Source organism: Varroa jacobsoni, unplaced genomic scaffold (assembly GCF_002532875.2).
Source record: "Varroa jacobsoni isolate VJ856 unplaced genomic scaffold, vjacob_1.0 scaffold_1274, whole genome shotgun sequence".
Classification (NCBI taxonomy): Eukaryota; Metazoa; Arthropoda; class Arachnida; order Mesostigmata; family Varroidae; genus Varroa; species Varroa jacobsoni.
Window position 1 is genome coordinate 614,576 of NW_019214176.1, and position 22,720 is coordinate 637,295.

The window sequence follows — 22,720 nt, forward strand, 5'->3', positions numbered from 1 at the left end:
TATTGTTGGCAAACTTGTTTTCAGTTTTTGGGTGGGTTCCGCTTCAAAATGACGGGCATGAGACTGGTGCAGTTTCCTACTCAGAGAAGAAGTTCTATAGTGATTTCGCTGTTTTCTCATGTGATGCTTACATTGGTTTACCAGCCATTGTAGTAAATGTGAAACTCAAACTCATATTGATGTAAAGCCAGTTCCACGAATCACTTGTGGTTGAGTCGTTATCAAAATTCTGATATCGCTTATATCAGATGGGTACTTTGAAGACATCATATAATGTTTTGCAAATTTCTATTTATTTCTGGTTGCAGATTACGGTTCAATAGTGTCGAAGAAAAAGGCTCAAAACAATTTAGGTTTTAAAACAGTTTCGGAAGAAAATAAAGAAATGTTTGGAAAAACGTCTTCAATAATGTACTCAATATATTTGGTATAAATAAAGGAAGGCCACTGCATCAAACCCGTTACACGAACATTACAGCTATATACCGTTTTGGGAACAACTACGTCAAGCGTTCAAGCCATAATTAGCCTTTTCTTGAAAAACGACAACGCTCTGTAGTTCTGTAGAAACATATTGGCATCTTAAACGTATATATTCAAATACAGTTAACTTCTAAAGCTCAAATTTTTTAGCAATATATATATATAATAAAAATGGTTATATGTATAACCATTTTTATTATTGTAAAATGCTACAGATATCAGTCACAAAACTTTTCTTTAAAATTTTTCTCCCTAACACATTCTAGAGTTCGAGAATGTGTACCTGGTAATTGTCTGCGCCATTAGTTAGCGATTTTAGGTTAACTGTAATTAGTGGTAGTTGACATTAGCAGTTTTCAGACATTAAATACTCGCAAAATGGTGACATTAATGTAGTACCGCAACGGTAAGCAACATAGTACAGAGTATTTTTCCTACGTTAGGGTACAATTTTCATGACACAGGGTTAATTTCCCAACTATTACAGCTCTACATTTGTGCGGCTTCACACGCACCATTTGACTCAGGCTGAACGTAAGTCGCGGTTAGAAATAGTTCTTATATTCGACGGTAGGTTGACGATTCAGAGCCGGCGAAGTTTTTTAGGAATCTGTTTACATTGAAGATTCGTGGGACCTTCAAAATGCTAACATCCATGCTGAGCCTCTTTTTCTCTGATCGAGTTGAAAGCCCAGGCATCGCCTGACTAATATACTTCGAAGCGTCCTTTCACATGTCGTGGTTATCACCAGCCGCCTAAGTTTGCTCATCGCTGTTCTTTACATCTGCGGCATCCGATGCTTCACTAGGCGGAATATGTACCGCAATCTCCAATGTTTGCGTGGGCTCCTCTACTATTTTTGCAGATAGGGTTGATGAGTCCGATGATGACGAGGTCGCTACTGCAATGGTCTTAATATTGGCATCCTTAGCCATTGAGCTGAATATGCCATCGTGTTTGTCAAGAAGTTCCTGTGGAGTGCCTACTTCGGTGACCTGGCCTTTATCCAGTACCACAACCCTGAAATGTGCAAAACATACCAGACAGTCATCGAATCTATTACAACAGAATTTAGTGGGTATAGGCTTTAAATGTAGATAATTAAAATAATTGTAAAAAACGAACTCAAAATGAAGGATACGATGTGAAGGTTCTTATCGCACACTTGGGCCTAACTAGGATGACCAAACTACGCCTGACAGCATTGTGTTATATTATGGAAAACCTGTTTCAACAACGTCCACAAAAGTTTTGAATTGAACATCGTTCAGCAGATGCCACACACAAACGTAGTACAGATACACCAGATTGTGCTATAGAACTTCATCGACACTGAGAAGATTCACGGCACTTACTTATCGTAATCCAAGATAGTATGAAGTCGATGCGCAATCGTAATAACAGTGGAGGCCGTAAAATCATCCCGAATTGTTTTTTGAATTAGTTTGTCTGTGTCCAGATCAACTGCTGCCGTAGCCTCGTCCAATATTATCAAATTAGATTGTCGCAAGAGGGCTCGCGCAAGACACACCAACTGGCGCTCGCCGACTGAAAGGTTAGCGCCACCTGTAAGTACACAAACGCTCGGTTATTGAGAAATGTTTCGTTGCATTTTCATTCATTCGAGTGCGCAAATATTTTGCTTTTTTTTTTTTAAAAAAAACTGATGAGATGATCTTACTTTGTGCGTCGTAAAAGTTGTGTGTCATAGATACAGGATTTTCACCAAGGTTATGAATTTGTGTTTTAAGCTCAATACCCTTAACGTACCTTCTTCCACTTGATAGCTGATTGGTTTGTCTTTAGTTTTAAGATGTGCTTTCTCTAGCGCTGTCCAGATCTGCTCGTCGCTGTATTTATTTTCGGGATCTACATTATCCCTTAGCGGACCTTTGAAGAGAACAGGGTCTTGAGGTATCACAGCTACTCGGGAACGCAACGTATGCAGACCTAATCTAAAAGAGCGTGTCTAATGTGATTCCTTTCCACACTTCGGCGTCTTATACGACTTTAATATTCGTTCATATACAGACACAATCGACCTAACTGATTGACGTATTCTATGGATTTATATTTATTAAACTGACGCCCTTAATTATATTTATATATATATATATATAATTTTTTTTCAAGTAAATGCGACAGAAACTGCCTATCACTTCTGCTGATTCTGCGATGATATATAAATACACAGTAGTATCTTTATAATAAGTAAAAAGAAAAGAATATAATCAGGAAATAATATGACATACTTGGCGATGTCCACTCCATCAATGCAGATTCGGCCCTCAGTTGCCTCCATGATTCTTAGCAAGGCGAGTGTAAGTGAGCTTTTACCAGCACCTGTTCGACCTACAATGCCAATACGCTGTCCCGCATTTATCTCCAGATTGATGCCCCGTAGCACGGGGGCTAAATTCTCGCGGTATCGGGTTGAGTAGTTTTCGAAACGAACTTCTCCTCGGGACGGCCATGATGGATCCACCTAGGAAATAACAAAAAACATTTTCTATTTGGTTTTCCTTTGAAAGTAACCGATGCTGTGGCTCGTATGGGTAAATTTCAAACAGTGTAGGCTACAATGCCAGATACGCAGCTATCTTTATACATGACACACGGGAATTGTTTATCGAATAAGATATGACCAGAACATCTATTTTTTTTAAAGATAGCATCTTTTTGAGCTATCCAGTTACTATTAAATAGGTTATTTCTAGATCATATGTCAAGAAAATTATATTATAATACTACAACAATGAAACCTGTATTACCTGTTCCTGTTTTACAACCCAGTCGGCTTCAGGTTTTGTTTTGCCGTATTCCAGGACACGTTCGGCGGATACCAATGAGTTTTCAACTTGAGCGCCTAGTCTTGTTACCCACGTGAGAGCCATACTAGCCTCGAGAGCGTAGCTTAGAATTAATGCACCGAGTTCAGCTTTCACCGAAAAAAATACTAAGATGCAACACACAGCTGTGTCCATTAACTGTCCAATTATGTTCAGCCGAATAGCTAACCATCTGAAACGTCACCAATAATAGAAAGTAACCTTTATCAATAAATCGTGCCGCTCTGCTTCGAATAACTCATCAGATCTTATTTCAGCGAATTCACAAACAATAAGTTTAGAGCACGTACGCATATAATATAATAGGTAGCTGTTAGACATTGGTCTGAGAATATACATATATATATATATATATATATATATATATATATATTACCTGAAGCATTCAAGTATAAGAGTTTACGTGAACAAAGAAAAGTTCGTTACAAGAGAAATCTGGGTTTTCCTACCTGTAGCCGTTATACTCGTGAAACATACAATTTTGATTGTTGTCGAGCAACTGCATGTTTCGCGCCGTGAAACTACCCTCCATCGAATATGCTCGAATACTAACAGTGCCGGCTATGCTTTCGCTGAACGAGTTCAGGACGGGCGATTTAGTAATGGCGTTTAGGCGTTTCACTTGACGGGAAGATGCCATGTAGAATTGCTGTAAGCACGAGTGAATAGTGCTTAATAAAATCAATTACATTCGCTAATAAAATCGGAATTTGATTCCTCTGTATGCTTAGTAGGCCATCTCCAAAGCTTTATGTAGTTCTGTTTTGAATATTTGTCACTTTTATTTCTGCTACTTTATCTCACTAATTTTTTTGATAAAATACAAATGGTAGTAACGGCTAACTCCGTTTATAATTCTTACAAATAATACAGAGCCTAAAGGGGGTAGCAGCTATGGTGGAAAGGGCTTTAATACCTTCCATTCCAAGCTAGCTAAGCATTTGACTTACCTGAATCATTAGGAAAAGTACGAGTAGCGGTGCTAAAATACAGAGAAAAATTGGTATTTGAATGCAAACCATTGTCAGCAGAATTGTCAGACCTACAGTCGTCTCTAAGTATCCATCCGCCGTTGAGTACAGATTTAGGTCAAGCTCGTCAACGTCTCTGCTAAATCTAAATGATGATGCCAGACACAAAATAATAGTAAGAATTAATTTGGGTTATACGCGGGTACGGAGTATAGTGATGAACTAATAACCAGAAAAATTACAATTGGTTGTTTATTTTCGTGAAATTGCATATTAAGATGCACTGATCAATAAAATATGTTGTCACGTTTAGGAATGATTTCATCACAATATTATTATTACCTGTTGAGAATTCTGCCGGTGGGCGTTGAGTCAAAGAAGTTCATCGGAGCCCTTAGTATAGAGAGAAGCATCTTATTGTGTAGTGCGCTTGATGTCCAGATGCATCCAAGTGAAAGAGCTGTTAATCCTACAAGAATCGAGATGGCTTGTACGCCTCCATATGCGAGGTATACTTCTATATGTTGCCACATGTCTTCATTGCTTGTACGATTTTTATGCATCTCGGCCGCCCAAAGCGTGATGTACCGAAGTGACAACGCGTCAGCCGTCTGAAGCGCGATCACAACAGTTAACACAGCAAAACAGCAAATACTAATAGCTTACAAAGGAATCGATATTATGAAATACTGAAACAATCTGAAATCAAGTGCCGATCCACAAAAGCTACCTTTGATATGTGTACTTACTCTGAATGTGATGTAACCGGCAAGCACAAAGAAGATACCAAAAATGCCGAATTTCCAAAGGAACTCGACGTAGACGGTCCACCGGACTTTGCCTACTTGTACCTCTTCCTCGTCTGTGATACGGCCTATATCCGGCAAACAAAGGAAATGGAAAAACAGTTTCTTTATTATCTATAAATCGGTAAATATCGGTAAATACTGCTCATTTATTGTGTTTAATTATATTTTACAATAAATATTAAATAGTTTCATTAAAATATTTTCGGTACAAAGGTCCGCAATTCGGGTTTCCCAGGCGTCTTGCTTTGTGGATGGCAATATTGTATCACATAGGTAAACATAACACGATTCAACTATTTCCAGTTCAAACTGATTCCCATGTGGCGTGATAGTAATAGTGATATATTACATAAAAACAAAACGTGTCAAAACTTTATAGATTTTATTCAGAAAGCTAAATCTGCAATGCGAGTTACTTGGTATGTCAGCTCTATTTATTTTAAAATCAACACTCGTTTCGTCACCTGACGGTACGTCCGAGAGTTGCCGGCTGCCACTTCCTGTCGAATTGATACTCGAGACTGAGGTCGTTCGCTTGCGCCTATGAGTAATTCAGAACAAATTGATGTTAAATTTCATTATATTACCTACGGTTTATTAGTACACCTTTGTTATACTATATTGCTTATTGACTCTTCGCCTTCTGTCGCAGTTCTAATTCCTTGATCACCCTAAGATCAATGTAAAATGATTTGGCACAATTTCAATTACTTATGTAAAACAATGTATTCAGTTTAATTAAAAGCACAGGTGAACGTTTTGCTATGGTCCTTATTTATTTTGTTTGTAGAAGACCAACTGCAAAATAGGTTCGGTACCGATTTCTACCTTGATCCTAAGATCTAATATTTGCTCGAACTTGTCGAGCCACCTACAAAATGTCAATCAAGTGTCTCTCTTTTCTTATTTTAGGCGGAATCTTGTTTGTACTTTACTTCAGTACATTACTTTGTAAATTCTGCAACAGTTACTTACACAAGCAATGGTTTATCGTCTTTGATATTCAAGGATAACCGCTCGGCCATTTCTAGTTTGATATTTCCATCATACGTAGAATATGATGGTGGGAGAGTATCGTCAATATCGGGTTTAGCGTGTGTCTCAATTAGTTCCTTAAGATGGACGTTACCCTTCATAATTTCTGGGTACGTCCCTTGATGGGTAACACGGCCCTCCTCTAGGACAATAATCCTATCAACTTTCGGCAAGAAGGCTATTGAATGCGTGACGAGAAGACGTGTCTTGTTTCGTAGCAGCCCCGTTGGGCCGATGATGTCGTTAAACAGTGATTGTGCGACATGTGCATCGACAGCACTTAATGGATCATCCAGAAGGTAAATGTCGGCCTATAAAAGTAACAAGCGAAAACGGAATCAATATCAACCAAGCTCAACAACTGAGGTGCGTACTAGTAGACTTAATGTGACAAATATTCTAGTAGTATTTACGCGTCAACGAGTAGTTGAGACAGCTTTGCCTGCGATAACAGGCAAATTGATTAATGTTGGGTATTGCAGCGATATGTCTGAAGAATATGCTTTAAAAGTATTTATTTAAGCCAGACGCCAAGAGCCTAAGAACGTTATTAGCTTTTTTTTAAGCTGAATAAATAGCCTAGATTCGTTTTTAAGATTCAATCCAACTCTTTGTTGTTATCTTATCTTCCAAAAATCGTTAGAAGTATTTTTGTTAAATAGCCAAGATAACTCGACCCAAGAGTACGCAATGGCCCTGACTTACATCATGGTAGACAGCTCTAGCAAGCGAGACTCGCTGCTTCTGGCCTCCCGAGAGATTTATTCCTTTCTCTCCGATTTCCGTTCCATCGCCAGCAGGCAATGTTTTTAGATCGGGTATAAGACAGCATTTTCGTACAATATCCTGATAAGCGGAGCCTCGATATGGCTGATCAAATAGTATGTTTTTTCGGATCGTGTTATTAAGAATCCATGCCTGCTGAGGTACATAGGCAATCTGGGACTGGCAATCGGGAAAAGAGCAAGAGAAGCGAATATCACAAAGACCACATAAGTTTAATCAAACGAGCTTTATGAGTGTAAATATAATTATGACAGATACAAATGCACATCGTTATATAATAAAGGAGGATATGTAGTTATCGAACTATTTCATCAGCTTTGTGGTTGCTTCATTGGGGACACATTATGTGGGCCACTTGTGAGCCAACTTACCGTTCGCTTTTTGTGTATGGATCCTGATATTAAGTTCATTTCCCCAATAATGGCCTGGATCAATGACGATTTTCCTGCGGCTACCGAACCCACAACGGCGACGAGTTCGCCTTTCTTAATAGAAAGACTGACATCACTTAGAATCGAATCATCCTCATCTGTCCATGCGAACGTCGCGTTTTTCAATGCGATTTCTTCGTTTTCGTCTAAGCCGTCCTCTTGGATAACACATGGGTCTACCTGTTACACATTTCAGGGTAATTTGCCTCAATTTACGTTCATAGTATTCATTTATGTTAATCAGTTTCACCACATTTTCTGGTCGTGAGAGTACCTTGAAGGGGATAAAAAACCTAAATTAAACTTTTTTTTATTAGAAAGCTGTAGAACTAGCTTGCTTTCCACAATTCTATGTAATTTTTAACATATAATCGAGTTACTTTGTATGTAGTGTACTATATATGTATATAGAACAGGGCAAAGGACTCTAGACAGTCACATAACGGTTTGAGGATTTTCATGTTACATCTACCAAAGCAGAAAGTTAAGTCTAGTAATATGTGGAACTAAATTTAAGTAAAAAAATCTCCAGCCTATCAACTGACTACGTTATCAAGTGGCAGTTTTTGATGAAAATGTGCGCAACTAAGTTAACATACCTCATCTGCCTCGAGGAATTTTCGGATTCTTTTTAATGAGACGACCGCCTTAACCGTCGACGACACAGCGTATGGAAAGGCGGTCAGATCGAAGCGCATGTTACTGAAGTACGAGAGAGACACGAGAACCTGAAATTGTCGAAAACTAGGTATTAGAATAAAATGTAATTTATGTACAATATGAACTCTACTTTAATAATTTCATTGTCTTCTTGCACATGGCCCTACTTTAGTTAGCACTCGTAAGTCTGATGCTAATTATAAAAACTACTTTAGTCTTTATAAATTATTTAAGCAATTAATACAACTATAAGCAAATATTTGCACATTTAAGAATTTCTCGTCAAGAAAATACTTCGTGCAACTAAATAAAAGGTCAACTTCCGTCTTTCAGACGCTATCTAGTGCACACAAAGGTACACACAGACTTTAATTCAATAAATAATCAAACCATCTTCGGTGACGGAAAGGTGGACGTGTTGAGGAAAATATAGGCGCCCAGAGCAGCAGCGGAGATCTGAAACATATTGTGTTTATTCGGGTTAGAATACATGACAAATACCGACAAAAGTTTTTTAAGCAAAAATATGCCCGTTATACCATCTTTCACACCAATGTGTAAAAGTCCCAAATTTTGTAATCAACGAGCACCAGCGTTAAGAAGAAAAGTTGTGCTGCTTTTTTTAAAAGTATAGTTTATAAACGTGATTTTTAGGATTTGTACGAGATATTTTCTTTTACCAGGATGAATAACCTATTTATGTGCATCATAAGAAATAGAAGCGAGACTACTCACGATAAAAGGAAAACAGTTCCATACGAATCCAAACGCGTTGCAGGCTCCTAAATAGATGTACATGAGCCGTGATTCCTCCGTACGAATATTTTTCACTCGGTCCATAAATGAATTCTCCCACGCATACAATTTAATAACCTAAGAATAAGGTAGTCAAGTCATAACCGTCACCAGAATACAAAAGAAGCCTTAGAAGATAGGTTTACTTTGGGTTAAGCCTGTTTAGCTAAGGGATGGTCGATAAACATTGAATTATAATTGGGAATTTTTTTTAGGGTTTAGGCTTATATGTCGCCTAATCTATCTTAAGGTTCATGTTTTTTCCTCTACTGGATGCTGCGCAACTTTTATCAACAACATTATGCCCATATAAATTACCTTGATATTGTTGAACAGTTCAGTGAGTAGTTCTATGCGTTCATCCTTTTTCTTCATGTGCTTATCCTGGAGGGCAGACTCAATTTTAGCCATGAGAGCGGAAAAAGGGGCAAATAAAACGATTGCCACGGCTGCCGCCAACGAATAGATCCCAAGATACTGATATATCATGACAAAGGTAAGAAGCATCTGTAACACGGGGATTATGTCGGTACACAGATTAGAAAATTGCAAAACGTCATTTAAAAAAATCATGAATGTATAATAAGGATATAATGTATTCTATATGTCTGCCTATATATGTATAACGAAAACATGTATTATTTTTTATAAAAACTGCAAATCACTCATATATGTAAGCTTGTTGTAAATAATAAGCTTTAATAACTTAAACTTAGTGCATACATTTATGGGTGATCCCCAAAGACACACGGACATGGTCGTACTCCACATGACATTTTCGAGGTCAACAGAAACTAAATTGATGATATCACCCGTCGAAAATTCCTTACTAGACTTCGATGAAAGACGTAATGCCTGCAACCGAAACAAAAAAAAATTGTAGGGCGATCAGACCAATGCCTATTTGAACATAAGAATAATTACTAATTAATACATTCATAGTTCAATTAATGATAACGTAAATCTCATCTTTGATTTCACAAAAAGATTTCTACCATGCATTGTAATTTGTAATTGTTCTATAACAAGTGCAGCATGGAGCCTAACTCAAGTTCAGCGGTAATTTCTACTAATATCTTCTACAAATATCTACTAATGTTTTCCTATATTCGTATGACGAAAATAGCAGGCAAGATTTTTTAAGCTGCAACTTAGTTTCAACCTATCCGAAGCCCTTTAAATTATCTTGATCTCTAAACCTGACTTGATATTCAAGCAGTAAGGTCTCGTTGTTACATGAATATTGCATTGGGTGACTCTTGTAGCATTCACGTGTATATGTTATTTACTTATATTTGTGAGGGGAGCATATATGTACTGTGTTATGTCCTTTGTTTTTTTAAGCAAGAATTATAATTTCCCAATCGCACATAGTGAACATGTCCTAGATATCCTATCTACTTACCTTTTGATAAATCACAGATGAAAATCCTGAACGACACTTGATGCCTATATTAAATAGAGTCCCGTAAATATGCGCCTGCAGAAATGACGATGTTTGCTGCGCAAGGAAGAGAACGCCGGCAACCCCATAACCGTAATATTGAGGCTGTTCTTCGTTCTCCAGGAAGTCCAACAAACGGCTGCTCGACAGTGGTATGAATGAGGTAATAGGAATTTATCTGAGACTGAAGCTTGGCGGACAACGCTGATATGATTAAAAACAAGGGCTCTGACCCCTAATGCTTTTGTCATCTAGCCTAATACATTATTTGCAATCCAGGCAAAAGCCACTTGAAATCATTAATTGCAAACAGATTCGTGGTAATCAAGCGGTTAAGGTCCTTGCATGCATGTGACTCCATTAGGGATTGGACATTCAAAGAGTAGTAAACTCAGGCTTAACGGCGTCGTAGTTGATTCTACAGTACGGGTCACTCTTTTATTGCCTTTGTTCATATATGACGTGTAGAGCTGTAGCTTTTTTTTTATATAATAGTTAAAATATAACATACCCGATGAGGTATGGTGGTATAAGATCTATAAACATCTGGAGGATCTTGCAGAAAAAGGCAAATAAGAAGTGTGGCCAAAATGTTCTGAAGATTAGCCACACCATATTAATTTTTGTCGGCTTTGCGTCAGGCCGGATGAGCACCTCAATATCAGCACCATCGGCGGGATCGTCATGTACCGTGTCATTGCTTGCATCGGAATAAAAAAAAACACGAATGCGAACACTGTTTATTTATGTAACATTTTATTCATATTCAACGTTCTTTATATTGGTGCTATATAGTTTTATCGAGAGCGAATCTGCTCTTGTGAAAGCGTGCTAACAACTTAGGTTTCCGGAAAACTGTGAAAAGGTTCCTTGTCGGAAGCGTTGAAGCGAAACCATGATCTTTGACACTTATAGATTCGTTTTTTGGATAAGGTCTTTCTGTGCATCTAAAATGTACCCACAATAAATCGCATAAATCTTTGTCTCTGAAGTATATCAATACATTTGTAATGCAGTATGACGTAATAAAATATATTTTTCTATTTACTTACCCATCTCTATGTCGAAAACGATTATACTTTTTGCTCCATAGACGAAGCAGTTTATTGGAGGCGTCTTCGGCAGTGAATAACGTGTGAAGAGGGTTGAGATCCCTGGCTTGAATGGTACCCCACGACCCTTTCAAGATTATCCTTTATAATGCAGTTGATTATACCAAGATCCGATCACAGTAGAAATTATACACATAAGACTGTTAAATTGAATTCTTAGCGGTAACACTCATCAGGACATTAGAATTGCAGTTATTATTTGGTATACATTTGTGTATACTCATAGCTGCAATGACAAGTGCGGCTGTAGTTCGACTGGTTAATCGAAAATAAATAATCATATACACACACACACATATATATATAAGAACATCTTTAAAAAAGTCGCTCATCTAAGACAAGATCCAAATGTATAATCTATGCAGCCGTTACCTCAATGTCGCCTTACGCATATAGACGTTTTGTGTCTTTTTTGTATTTTGTGTCAATAAAAGGAAATTTCATAACTGCAACACTTCAAGGAAGCAAGACAAAAGTGAAAATAATAACATGAAGCTACCTATTACAGGATTTTATATTGTGTTAATAGGTCTCATTTATCTTACCCTGTTAGAAAGCCAAATGTCACTCTGTCCCATATATTAGGCTTGCGATTTGTGTAACGACAATTTTTCAGATCTTCCACCTCCTCTGCACCCTGTAAAAGGACAGAGCGCCCAATCGCTCCAGAAGTAACCGACATTCTTTATATTGACTCAGACAACCCGGTAGGATTCTGCAAAAAAAAATAAAAATAATAGCATATTTTGCACTATTTAATTCATTCTCTCCATAGAAGCCTTTACAGGAGTCTTTAACTAGTGATAAGTTCAGCGATTTCTGAATATGGTTATACTCTTCTTAACAAAAGGATTGCGAAATTAGGCGATTCACAGTAATTTAATTGATCGATAATCCTTTACAATTGTTCTATGTCACTACGTCGAGTAACAAGGATAATAGCCATTCAACATAACGTCTTCTTTCGCCGTCCACTCTGCTTCCAACCCTTCTTCCAACGTTACATAGTTTTTCCATATTTTTTCTACTCACTTCAGTGTGTCTATAGAATCGCCCTACATACTGCTTGGGTTCCAAACGAAACTAACGGAAAGGCTCTCTTTGGAAATTTAGGCTCTATTCACTTGATCTAATTTAATTAAAACCATTTCATGTGTCTCACTAGCGAATATATTAGGTGAAATCGGGCACATTACATAAAAGAGAAAAATCGACTTCAATGTGTTAATCCATCAAGTATTAAAAGTATAATAAGGGTCGCAAAACGTGTGTAAGTAAAAGCATGTATATATATATTTTCAAAAAATGTACTTCACAATCTGTGGAGATGCCCAGACCGGCGCCAAAGAGGAGCGTTATGTGTTTGGTGGCATTAGAAAGGAATCGTACATTATGAAAGGTTCTACAGTGATTGGATTATGGTGTTAAACGTGGAATAAAATCATTGATCAGAATGGGAAAAATATAAAAAATATTAGTTAAATTTTGGCTTCGAAACGGTCAATACCTTTCAAAAACCCAATATCTAGCATTGAATGGCACCAGCTATTTGATTTTGCCTTCTTGCATCGTTGACATAAGTTAAATATTTTAAGAAATTTAAAAAAATAAATAAAAAAATTGACTTGAATTCTATAAATAAAATATACTGCATGTAAGACGTTCAGCTGTTTCTAAAAAAAAAAAGAGCTAGCTCCCGAATGTCCAGAGCACCCAGATAGGTATAAAAGCAATAGTAATTTTTAATTCGCTTGCTGTCATGACTTGTATTTATGCTTAGCTTTTATTATTATGCGGTATAATTCTATGATAACACAGTGGGTAACTGTGTTTGCCTATCAAATTTAGGAAAACGTGGTAGTCTATCTTCAAATTCGAATGTAGATGTATTTCAATTCATCATGATAGCCGGCCCGCCTGAACCAATGCCTAATGGATTAAGTAGCATTACACAAAACGCAAAAAACAATGGTTACACGGAACATATTTTGATTGTGGTCTTATATTGGGTGGGTGAAACTATCTTATTTCATTATTTTGGATCGCTATTGAAAACACCGCTCTAGACTCATCCTTTGCCATAACGCCTTGCCGATAATCTCTCTAGAATTTCTAAGTGGTAAGCTTTAACAACGACACTCGACAAAACTAATGCCAAACAATCAGTGTAAAAAACTACTGTAAGAACAAACACATTAATGAGAAACTATCTTTACCTGCCCTTACCTCAGCCCTTACCTTTCTTGGAAAGAGCAGCAACAATCACAATGGTTAAGAACGAAGTCTTGTCAACATAGAATTCTTCTTCTATCTCGTTTGCCGAGTAAAGTGTAATGTTAATTCTCATCGGCAATTTTTAGTCGACAATGTTTGTGATGTTTTTGGGATCATCTTATTTCTAGTAAAAACAAAGATTGGACAGAAGTTCCGTGCATAAATGATAATGGCATTCATTACGTTACTCAGACCAATTGTCTTGCCAATTGACCAATTGTTCTAACAGTACCAGGAGCTCTCTGTTTCTTTCTAAACTTACCACTTAATAATCCACTGTTTCCTTGTCAGGGATGCACGTGTGGTCGAACCTCAGAGGCAACGGCTCAAAATTTCCAAGATCTTTGACTATGGTTCCGCAGTATATTGCCTCATTAACGACGCACCGATCTTATTAGACAGACATGTTTTGCTCATTCGTCCTTCACTTTCCATACGATAACATTGCTGAAGAGCAGTTAGCGGCTGGATATGATCAATACAACTGCGAAAACTCACAACTTGTTGCATGAAACAGTGCTCGCCGATGCTACGAATAACCGTGCAGTTATCTTCGAAGACGACGCTCTAACTGGCACATTCAGTCAACCGATCGCTCCACATGCCGCCTTTTGTATTTGTGGACGAGATCATCCTCTCATACAGAAGCGACTCTTTCAGCAACACTTCCCCATGAGAAATCATTGCCCATGCGTTTACCGGCCGCACACGGTACACGTGAATGTTATGAATAGCGCAAGTGATGAAAATGTGAACTTGCGGCGAACGACATGAGGAAAAGGGAGAGGTACGCGGTGCTTCGAGTTATAAACAAACAGCAGCAGGCTTGAATAGAGGGCGCTGTTGAGTTTCGGTGCTAGGAGATTGCGAGAGAGAAGAACCCGGTTCACGAAGCTGTGTACAAACAAACAGGATAGGTTGCCCTCTCCCTTGATTTATCCGTTTATTAGAGAAGGAGAAAGGCTGGGGTTTAATCCATCGAAGTGAATATGTACGCGGCGCGAAATGGCGAGCAAATTCCTTGTTTTCAACGAAGAAGAGGATGCACTAGCCAAAATTATACTTTTGTTGACACGCGCAGTATCTCCGGTATGGCTCTGCGTTTACGACATTTAGTAAAAGTATTTGCTACGAATATTTGAAGTTTTCATTCACTTGCACATTCACTTGAAACCTGAAGTATTTAGGGATTGGTGGCTTATACACTCGCTTGGGGGTTATAACAAAAAGTTATACGTACGATAATCACGTACGGAAAAAGTCGTATTGGAGGATCAGAGACAAAGGCAACATGTACGTTACGTGGGTGAAGAGACATGTGGTGAGGATAAAAATATGTTAGATTGAAATTCGAGGTCAGAGATAGACTTTTAAGAAATGAGAGCGTTTAGCAAAATTTAACTATTAGCTGTGAAGGGGCTCGGGGAAACAGATAGTGCAATACAACAATGTATTTTAATACGAATCATTGTACATTGCAATGGTCTAAAAATCCGTAATTAATAGAAGTGTTTAACCCGCTACTTAGTCTCAGGCGCTACTCCCTGTAGACTGAATTTTCTTAAATTTCAGCCGTGCGGTATCACCACCGAGGCCATCCGGGATGAAACCCACCCCACAACTGGCCTATTTCAGTTCCCTGGGAGAACCTGCAAAGAGCAGGCTCACATTGCAAGTGTCAGCCCCTAATGTGAAGTAATCTATGCCACGTTTCTTTTCATCGATTGTTGGCTATCCGATCTAGTGCGATAGTAAGCTATTGACCTACGATGCCTGCGTACCTTGTAGACGAAGAGTTGTGTAAGGCGTGTTCTTTTTGCTATGGTTACGGCCGCCATTACCCGCGTCCTGTTGCTATAGTCACAGCCAAAGTCGTTTCATGCGATTGAGCGGTACTCTGCATGCGGTCACGGTCGCCGCTACTACCATGCCAAAAAGGATAAGAAACCGATGAACTGTTTATACAAAAAATTTCTTTGGCCTTTAGCGCAAATCATACCAAAGCGAGCACTAATGTACCGATATTAGTCGACCGTGAAAGCTATTAATGATATATCAACTCTTTATGTCCAGGTTTTTCGTTTAACCTCATTATCGCCTTGACGGACGTTGTACTGTCCCTGAGAGAGCGCCAATATGGTGCTGTATAAACGGGGAGCGGTGGCTAAGTTAAATTAGCGAATGGAATTGTGAGATACTCATGCGTTCATTGACGACAATGAAGAGCAACTCAATTTTATATACGTAGTGCTAAACATAGAAATCGTTCCCTTTGTAAACGTATGTGAAAATTTACTTTTAAAATATGTTTATATGTGTTTAAGGTTTCCTTTTAGCGTTGGAGCGCGGAACATCAACCTTCCTCGAAGTTCTTATTAGGTAAGACAAGGTGTCTGCTATGACAAGTTATTCGCAAATAAAGCATGAAAAGTTTTCGATGAACTTTTTTTATTCAACGTTGCCTCAAGTGGCAGGTAGCTATCTGAGATCGCGAAGCGCTTAGAATATGGACGAAAGAGTACACCAGACTGACGTGATTTTATTATAACGTAACACAACATAGAAAAAGAAATGCGAGAGTTTGCGGGAAGCTGCACAACAAAGCATAATCCGTAGGCGGTGGGTGAAGCACGTTGAGACTATTTTGTCTGCCTAAGTTGCCCCAACGAAACTTATTAAAATGATGAACATGTTAGGTGCCTTTCAAATGGGAAAATAACAGCTGAATTTACCTCAACAAAAACAGAATCAATCACTACAAATATGCTCTAATATTTTTATAAGCGTCGTGTGACCTCACGAACCAAATCTTCAATCAATTGAGGTTTTTAAATAGTAGTACCCTGATCATACTGAATGGTGTCCTGTCGTTTTACAACCATTCTCATCAATAATGACCTCATTGTTCTGTTTTCTACGTCTGCTGTTGCGTTCAGCAACTGTTGCAAGTCTATCATTATGAGTTCTCCGTTGCTTTAATTGAGCGCCTAAGGAACTGCCTTCCCCTTTTCCGTAAATCTTCATCTTTCGGTTGCATCGGATATACCATAAAGTTTACGGGGTGACTGTCTGGGTGATACGCGTAGCTTTTCTTCTTTGCATTTTTTTGCTACATGTCCGATTTTTTTAATAGCACTTGGGCAACGAAATGTATTTTTTAAAGGCATTTAATACTGCCTAATCTTTTTGCATGTAAGTAGTCGCATGTTCTAAAGTAGACTGTCACTAGATCATCGTCCAGGTAGTCCTTGCTTACTCCTGGGGTCTCCATCATTAGCTCTAACGTCTGCAGGCGTGAAATTGGCTGGTCGACAGTTCTATGATGGTCTCGCCCCTTTCCGAGTCTCGGGTAATCATCAAAGCTCGGATCGTTCTCGTCGGAAGAGAGCCCTTTTGGGTACGCTTTGTCCGTTTAAAGAATTTCTCTGGCCACTCTTTGGAAGGCAAGTGTCGAAAATAACCAGTGTTTTGAAAATTGATAACGCCATCTTCGATATCAACCTGTCTGGCTTCGACTAAGTTCTCTTGCTTTAGATCTCTGTCATATCTGTAGCATAATATTTTTCCCTTATATCATCCGTGGTTTTGTCCCTTCTTTCTATAATGATCTGACAAAAAACATTAGACGGAGCCTAAGCACCTCTCTCCCCCCACAACCTCAAGTTTTTGGAGGTAAGACTGTCTAGCTCATTGCGGACTCGAAAGATTTTTTTTTATAGGTTTCTGCTTCTCTCTTGTGTAAACTGTTGGAGGTGTTCCTCTTTCTGCCTCGTCTCAAAGTCACCAGAACTCTCCCCTGTTAATTTTTGAGTTCCTTCGTTTAAACAACAAAGCCAGCTGAGGAGACATCCGTCCCTTTATGCGCCACTGGGTGACCCATCCGTAACTTTTTTCCAGTTCTTCGCCGTGGGGCCCCTGTGTGGGAATGATCCCTATGCGTAGACTGTATGTATTTCAAATCCATGAATTCCTTTGACTGGATACCGGAAGTGGAAAATGCTCAACATTCTCACCCTTTCTAGAGGAGTTTCTCATTGCCCCTGAAGGCATATTACACCCGTCCCATGTCAATTTTCTGTTGATTTCGCGGTTTTCAGCTCGGTTTCTGTGTATTTTCTTTTGTTTCTCCGATACAATATTATTTGAGACACGTGGCATGTCCTATGCGGCGGCGATATAGCGCGATAGATTAACGCTACTCGATGCTCGTGTGTTGGTGCGGAGATAGCGTTCGGATCGAATGCAGAGATCTCGGCTATGCCTAGTTTGGTCTCAAGTCGAGACGCATTTGGGAGTACCCTTTAACCTCTCTGTTGCCAGTTATAATACCTTTTCAAAGCGATTTATTTCTTACGTGCTTTTACTTTGGTCTATACAGCCGCCTATGTAGTGACCAGTCGAGGATTTTACCATAGATATTTTACAAGCCGCATTCTAAAAAACTTAAGAATTTTCAACGATTTCCAAGAGCACGAGCAAAACACATTTGCTTAATTTGGCACTTTTGATACACGTTGCGTACTCCAATTTATACAGTATAAGAATAGTTGTGCTAATGCATGTCTCATACAAAAGAATATACCATGATTAATAGCTTCCATGTGTATTTTCCTGATACCTATAACCTTTTACTGAGAGCACACATAGACGGATTTCACATTTGCTTCTGTCCTAGGCAACCTAGGTTTTACTCAAACTGTATTCTTTATATTTATACAACTACAAATGTACATCTATATATGTAAAAGTATATTTGTGAATACATACTCAGCGAATTAACTACAAAATAGAGAATAAACGTGCGAGGTGAAGCGACGCCTGTTCGAGGGCCTACCATGATGACTTTTTTCTGTGGCTTCTTAAGTAATTTTGCGTCAGTTAAGGGAAACTGAAATGTACCTCGAACATCCATTAATACCAACGCTGAAACAACCAACTGTAACATCTATAACACCACTAAATGTCTCCAGTGCCTTATAAATTGATACATTAAATTCCTTATTAAATAAAAAAAAAAATAGAATAACAATCACCAAACATTACTAATCTATTTTACATTTTGCTTGAATAAGAATAGACTGTATTGATTTCCACTCGAATCCTAAATGTCAGTTACTTCCTTACCGTAGTTGATTTTGTTTGATCTAGATATTAATGATCCAAACAACAAAACCAGCTTTTAGAAATATGTCATAAATCGATATCCGTTCATAACTTGTAAGTGTTGGTGATATATATGCAGCGAACATTTTTTTTGAATGTGCAATATTTCCAGTTTTGAAGTTTTTGGGGAACCATTTGAGGATCATAACGTAACCATATGAATACAAGTGACGGTTATACGAATTCATATTACATACTATCAATTAACTACCTGTGCTACTAACAACTAACTGTGTACTTTTAAATAACTTCAGTCAACATATGGCATTGTCATTTAGTCTCCGCAGTTATTACGGCATAGATCAGAAACTAACATTTGTTAACTTTACTTATAATGCTAATGCACTATTCTCTGTTTTGATATGACCTAGAATAGAAACTGAGGGTCAATTCTAATCTATGAGATCAATCATGACTTTCGACTTTTTTTTTTAAAACAGCTTCGTCTGTACCCTAGTTTTCTATTGAATATATCTGCCACTTAGTTCATCAGCTATTACCTCTATTTGGATACAATAGTACTCGTTCTTTAATAAATTAATTTCCAGGATGGACTCAATTTTTTACCAGCCAAGCCAGAAAGTGTAGCTTGCTTTTCTAAACAGCTTCGAGTATATTCCTAATTCCGAGGCGAACCAGCTTGCACAAACAGGCATGTTATATATTATAGCACACTGCATATTGAATTTTAATTAGGGAGTCTCGAAGTTTTTTTGAAAATGTGCATGAAATCCTGCAAGTTTCTTACTTGCCAAAAATTCTTACTTAACTAATGGATCTTAAGACTGAAGTAAGCGATTACTTTACTGTTGGAACATTCGCGGTAGGATTCGCAAGTTATGTGAACTACCCAGTGTCGGCGCAAAGTCCGTCCGTTCATTGACCCAGGTTGTGCCAAGCTTGGCTTTTTTCAATTTATATCATATGTTAGACGGTATAAATTTCGAAAGCGTTATCAAAACTTCAGTTAAGAAGGACTACGGGCCAAAGCCGCGATCGCTATAGTCTTGGGACCAGCGCTATTCTAACTCAGATTTTTAGTGACCCGCCTTCAGGTGTTTGCGCGTTACTTTTTTTTGTGACTTTTAGTAACAAGTGGTAGTGGTGGCAGTGGTAATGCTGCTGCTTGTTTAACACACTTTAATTGCCGGTAATGGTCCGGCCCATGCTGATCATTGCATCTGTTGTGTTAAAGGCGATCTAGAAAGAGGAATGTCTGATGTTCACTTGCTCTCTAGACAGACGCACCCAAGTATAACAAAGCCAGAGGTTAGTCTTATCTGAATACTGCTGTTAGTACTACTCGTTAATCTTGTGTCGCCGAACCACAAAGTATATTTTTATTTTTTTGTTAACAAAACCTGTCGATTTATCTTGTTCTCTGGCTGTATAGTGACCTGGCAAGGAAATGCATTCAAGTCAGGGTTACTACGAGGACAACACTGTCGAAGCATGTTGGCCATGGATAAGATACAAATACTGAAGTATACAGATGGACACATAGTTGAGCAATAACTTTATTATTTCCGTATTTCTCACGGCGAATTTCTGTTCTCTCTACAGAATGCCGATCCCAGTATATGTTCCACGTGCTCGGCATCTCCTGCGCTACGGGTTGTTGTATAATCCCTACGAAAATAATAGGTGAGACAGCAAGAGGACTGGCTAGGGGGTTTCCTGTGTGCTAAAAGCATTGCCAATATCTAATAACGCTCACATTGGAAGAAAATGTAAATCAACATTATTTTTTTACATTCCGATGATACGATGTGTAATCGCTGCTAGCAGTGACGCTAGTAGATGCTAGCTAGGACATTTGTTTGCCTACCCAGATTTGGGACACGTGATGGCCTAAGGTCGAATTCGCTTCTTTCATTTCGATTCACGCTGGAAGCCAGCCGTCTAGTTGAACACCGAACGGCTTAGGCGCCGGGCGTAAAACTCAAAACATCTATAAGCTGTATGCCCCATTTAGGAATAGTGCTGCAAGGAAAGATTCAGTGCGTCTTTAAAAAGTATTTAAACGTTCGACACAGCATTGGAACTAAAATCTATATGAGCACGTAAAATGGTGAAAAGCAAGAAGGCTAAAAATATACAATTATATCTATAATTTTGAAATGGACTTGCTTACAATGTAAATAAGGCCGAATAAGAAGAGGTCAAATCAAGGAAAGAGTTTTTTTTATTGATATTTGGATATTATCAATCTGTTTATCTTTCTAGGGCACTTGTTCAGCACGAGCCCATAGTGCAGGTGGACTTCGAATTGTTTGGCGATGTTGAAGGTAGGTATTTGCCTTACGCAATTTTGCTGCAATAAAAAGCAGCAGCTTTAAATATCATGGACGGTCCATTCAGTCGTGCACATTTATTAGACCGAAGCCTTATCATTAGCTTGAGTATTATTAAGTACCCTCTGCGCAAACTATGAAATTGCATAGGTATCGAGTATGCATAGTATCAACCTACATCAGCCACGAAACTATTTTAGTTTTAAGATTTGCTTTCTCTAGCGCTGTCCAGATCTGCTCGTCACTGTATTTATTTTCGGGAGCTACGTTATCTCTAAGCGGACCTTTGAAGAGAACTGGGTCTTGAGGTATTACAGCTACTCGGAAACGCAACGTATGTAGACCTAATCTAAAACAGCGTGTCTAATGTGATTACCTTCCACACTTCGGCGTCTTATACGACTTTAATGTTCGTTTATATACAGACATAATCGACCTAACTGACTGACGTATTCCATGGATGCATATTTATTAAATTGACGCCTCCTAATTATATTTATTTATATATATATATATGTATATATTAATTTTTTTCAAGTAAATGCGACAGAAACTGCCTATCACTTCTGCTGATTCTGCGATGATATACAAATACACAGTAGTACCTTTATAATAAGTAAAAGGAAAGGAATATAATCAGGAAATAATATGACATACTTGGCGATGTCAACTCCATCAATGCAGATTCGGCCCTCAGTTGCCCACATGATTCTTAGCAAGGCGAGTGTAAGTGAGCTTTTACCAGCACCTGTTCGACCTACAATGGCAATGCGCTGTCCCGCATTTATCTCCAGATTGATGCCCCGTGGCACGGGGGCTAGATACTCGCGGTCTCGGGTCGAGTAGTTTTCGAAACGAACTTCTCCTCGGGACGGCTATGATGGATCCACCTAGGAAATAGCGAAAAACATTTTCTATTTGGTTTCCCTTTGGAAGTGACCGATGCTGTGGCTCGTATGGGTAAATTTCAAACACTAGTGTAGGCTAATATGCCAGACATGCAGCTATCTTTATACATGATACACGGGAATTGTTTATCAAATAAAATAAGGCCAAAACACCTATTTTTTTTTTTTAATATAGTATATATTTGAGCCATCCCCTTACTATTAAATAGGTTATTTTTAGATCATGTGGTCAAGAAAATTATATTATAATTCTACAACAATGAAACCTGTATTACCTGTTCCTGTTTTACAACCCAGTCGGTTTCAGATTTTGTTTTGCCGTATTCCAGGACACGTTTGGCAGATACCAACGAGTTTTCAACTTGAGCGCCCAGTCTTGTTACCCTGAGCCTACTAGCCTCGAGAGCGTAGCTTAGAATTAATGCACCGACTTCAGCTTTCACCGAAAAATAAACATAAGATGCAACACACAGCTGTGTCCATTAACTGTCTAATTATGTTCAGTCGGATAGCTAACCATCTGCAACGTCACCAATAGTAAAAGGTAACTTTTACCAATAGACCGTGCCGCTCTGCTTCGAATAACTCATCAGATCTTATTTCGGCCAGTTCAAAAACAATAAGTTTAGAGCACGTACGCATATAATATAATAGTTCTACAATTATATTGTCGAATTCCTGTTAGACATGCATCTGAGATTATAT

General features: G+C 38.4%; 2 protein-coding genes and 1 long non-coding RNA gene across 8 annotated transcripts; 2 read left to right on the forward strand and 1 right to left on the reverse strand.

The window, feature by feature from the left end:
- Positions 1-271: 271 nt before the first annotated feature.
- LOC111268283 (multidrug resistance-associated protein 1) lies at positions 272-14,006 on the reverse strand. Of its 2 annotated transcripts, XM_022847174.2 has the most exons (23): positions 13,913-14,006; positions 11,922-12,091; positions 11,317-11,457; positions 10,776-10,964; positions 10,226-10,403; positions 9,544-9,675; positions 9,139-9,327; positions 8,761-8,898; positions 8,416-8,481; positions 7,965-8,093; positions 7,306-7,545; positions 6,854-7,093; positions 6,089-6,459; positions 5,578-5,654; positions 5,054-5,178; positions 4,647-4,915; positions 4,284-4,449; positions 3,783-3,982; positions 3,256-3,505; positions 2,737-2,969; positions 2,255-2,439; positions 1,840-2,050; positions 272-1,504 (listed from the first exon to the last, which is right to left on the reverse strand). In XM_022847174.2, the coding sequence occupies exons 2-23, from the start codon at positions 12,056-12,058 to the stop codon at positions 1,240-1,242; spliced, it is 4,131 nt and encodes a 1,376-aa protein (XP_022702909.1). In that variant the 5' UTR covers positions 12,059-12,091; positions 13,913-14,006; the 3' UTR covers positions 272-1,239. The 2 variants fall into 2 exon arrangements, 1 of the variants encoding a protein (XP_022702909.1); XR_015314145.1 differs by lacking the exon at positions 272-1,504 and having other exon boundaries at positions 1,912-2,050; positions 2,255-2,434.
- LOC111268286 (uncharacterized) lies at positions 6,440-11,318 on the forward strand. Its single transcript, XR_002685118.2, has 4 exons — positions 6,440-6,514; positions 9,216-9,316; positions 10,307-10,427; positions 10,906-11,318. It is a non-coding gene; the product is annotated as an uncharacterized LOC111268286 (long non-coding RNA).
- Positions 14,007-14,607: 601 nt separating the features above from the next.
- On the forward strand, positions 14,608-22,497 carry LOC111268284 (uncharacterized). 5 transcript variants are annotated; one of them, XR_015314146.1, is made up of 7 exons: positions 14,608-14,739; positions 15,975-16,029; positions 20,377-20,457; positions 21,040-21,101; positions 21,308-21,441; positions 21,792-22,067; positions 22,345-22,497. XR_015314146.1 is itself a non-coding variant. In XM_086971638.1 (5 exons), the coding sequence occupies exons 1-5, from the start codon at positions 14,640-14,642 to the stop codon at positions 22,429-22,431; spliced, it is 417 nt and encodes a 138-aa protein (XP_086827764.1). In that variant the 5' UTR covers positions 14,608-14,639; the 3' UTR covers positions 22,432-22,497. The 5 variants fall into 5 exon arrangements, 2 of the variants coding, with proteins under 2 accessions (XP_086827764.1, XP_022702911.1); XR_015314147.1 differs by having other exon boundaries at positions 21,330-21,441; XR_002685110.2 differs by lacking the exon at positions 21,308-21,441.
- Positions 22,498-22,720: the final 223 nt, after the last annotated feature.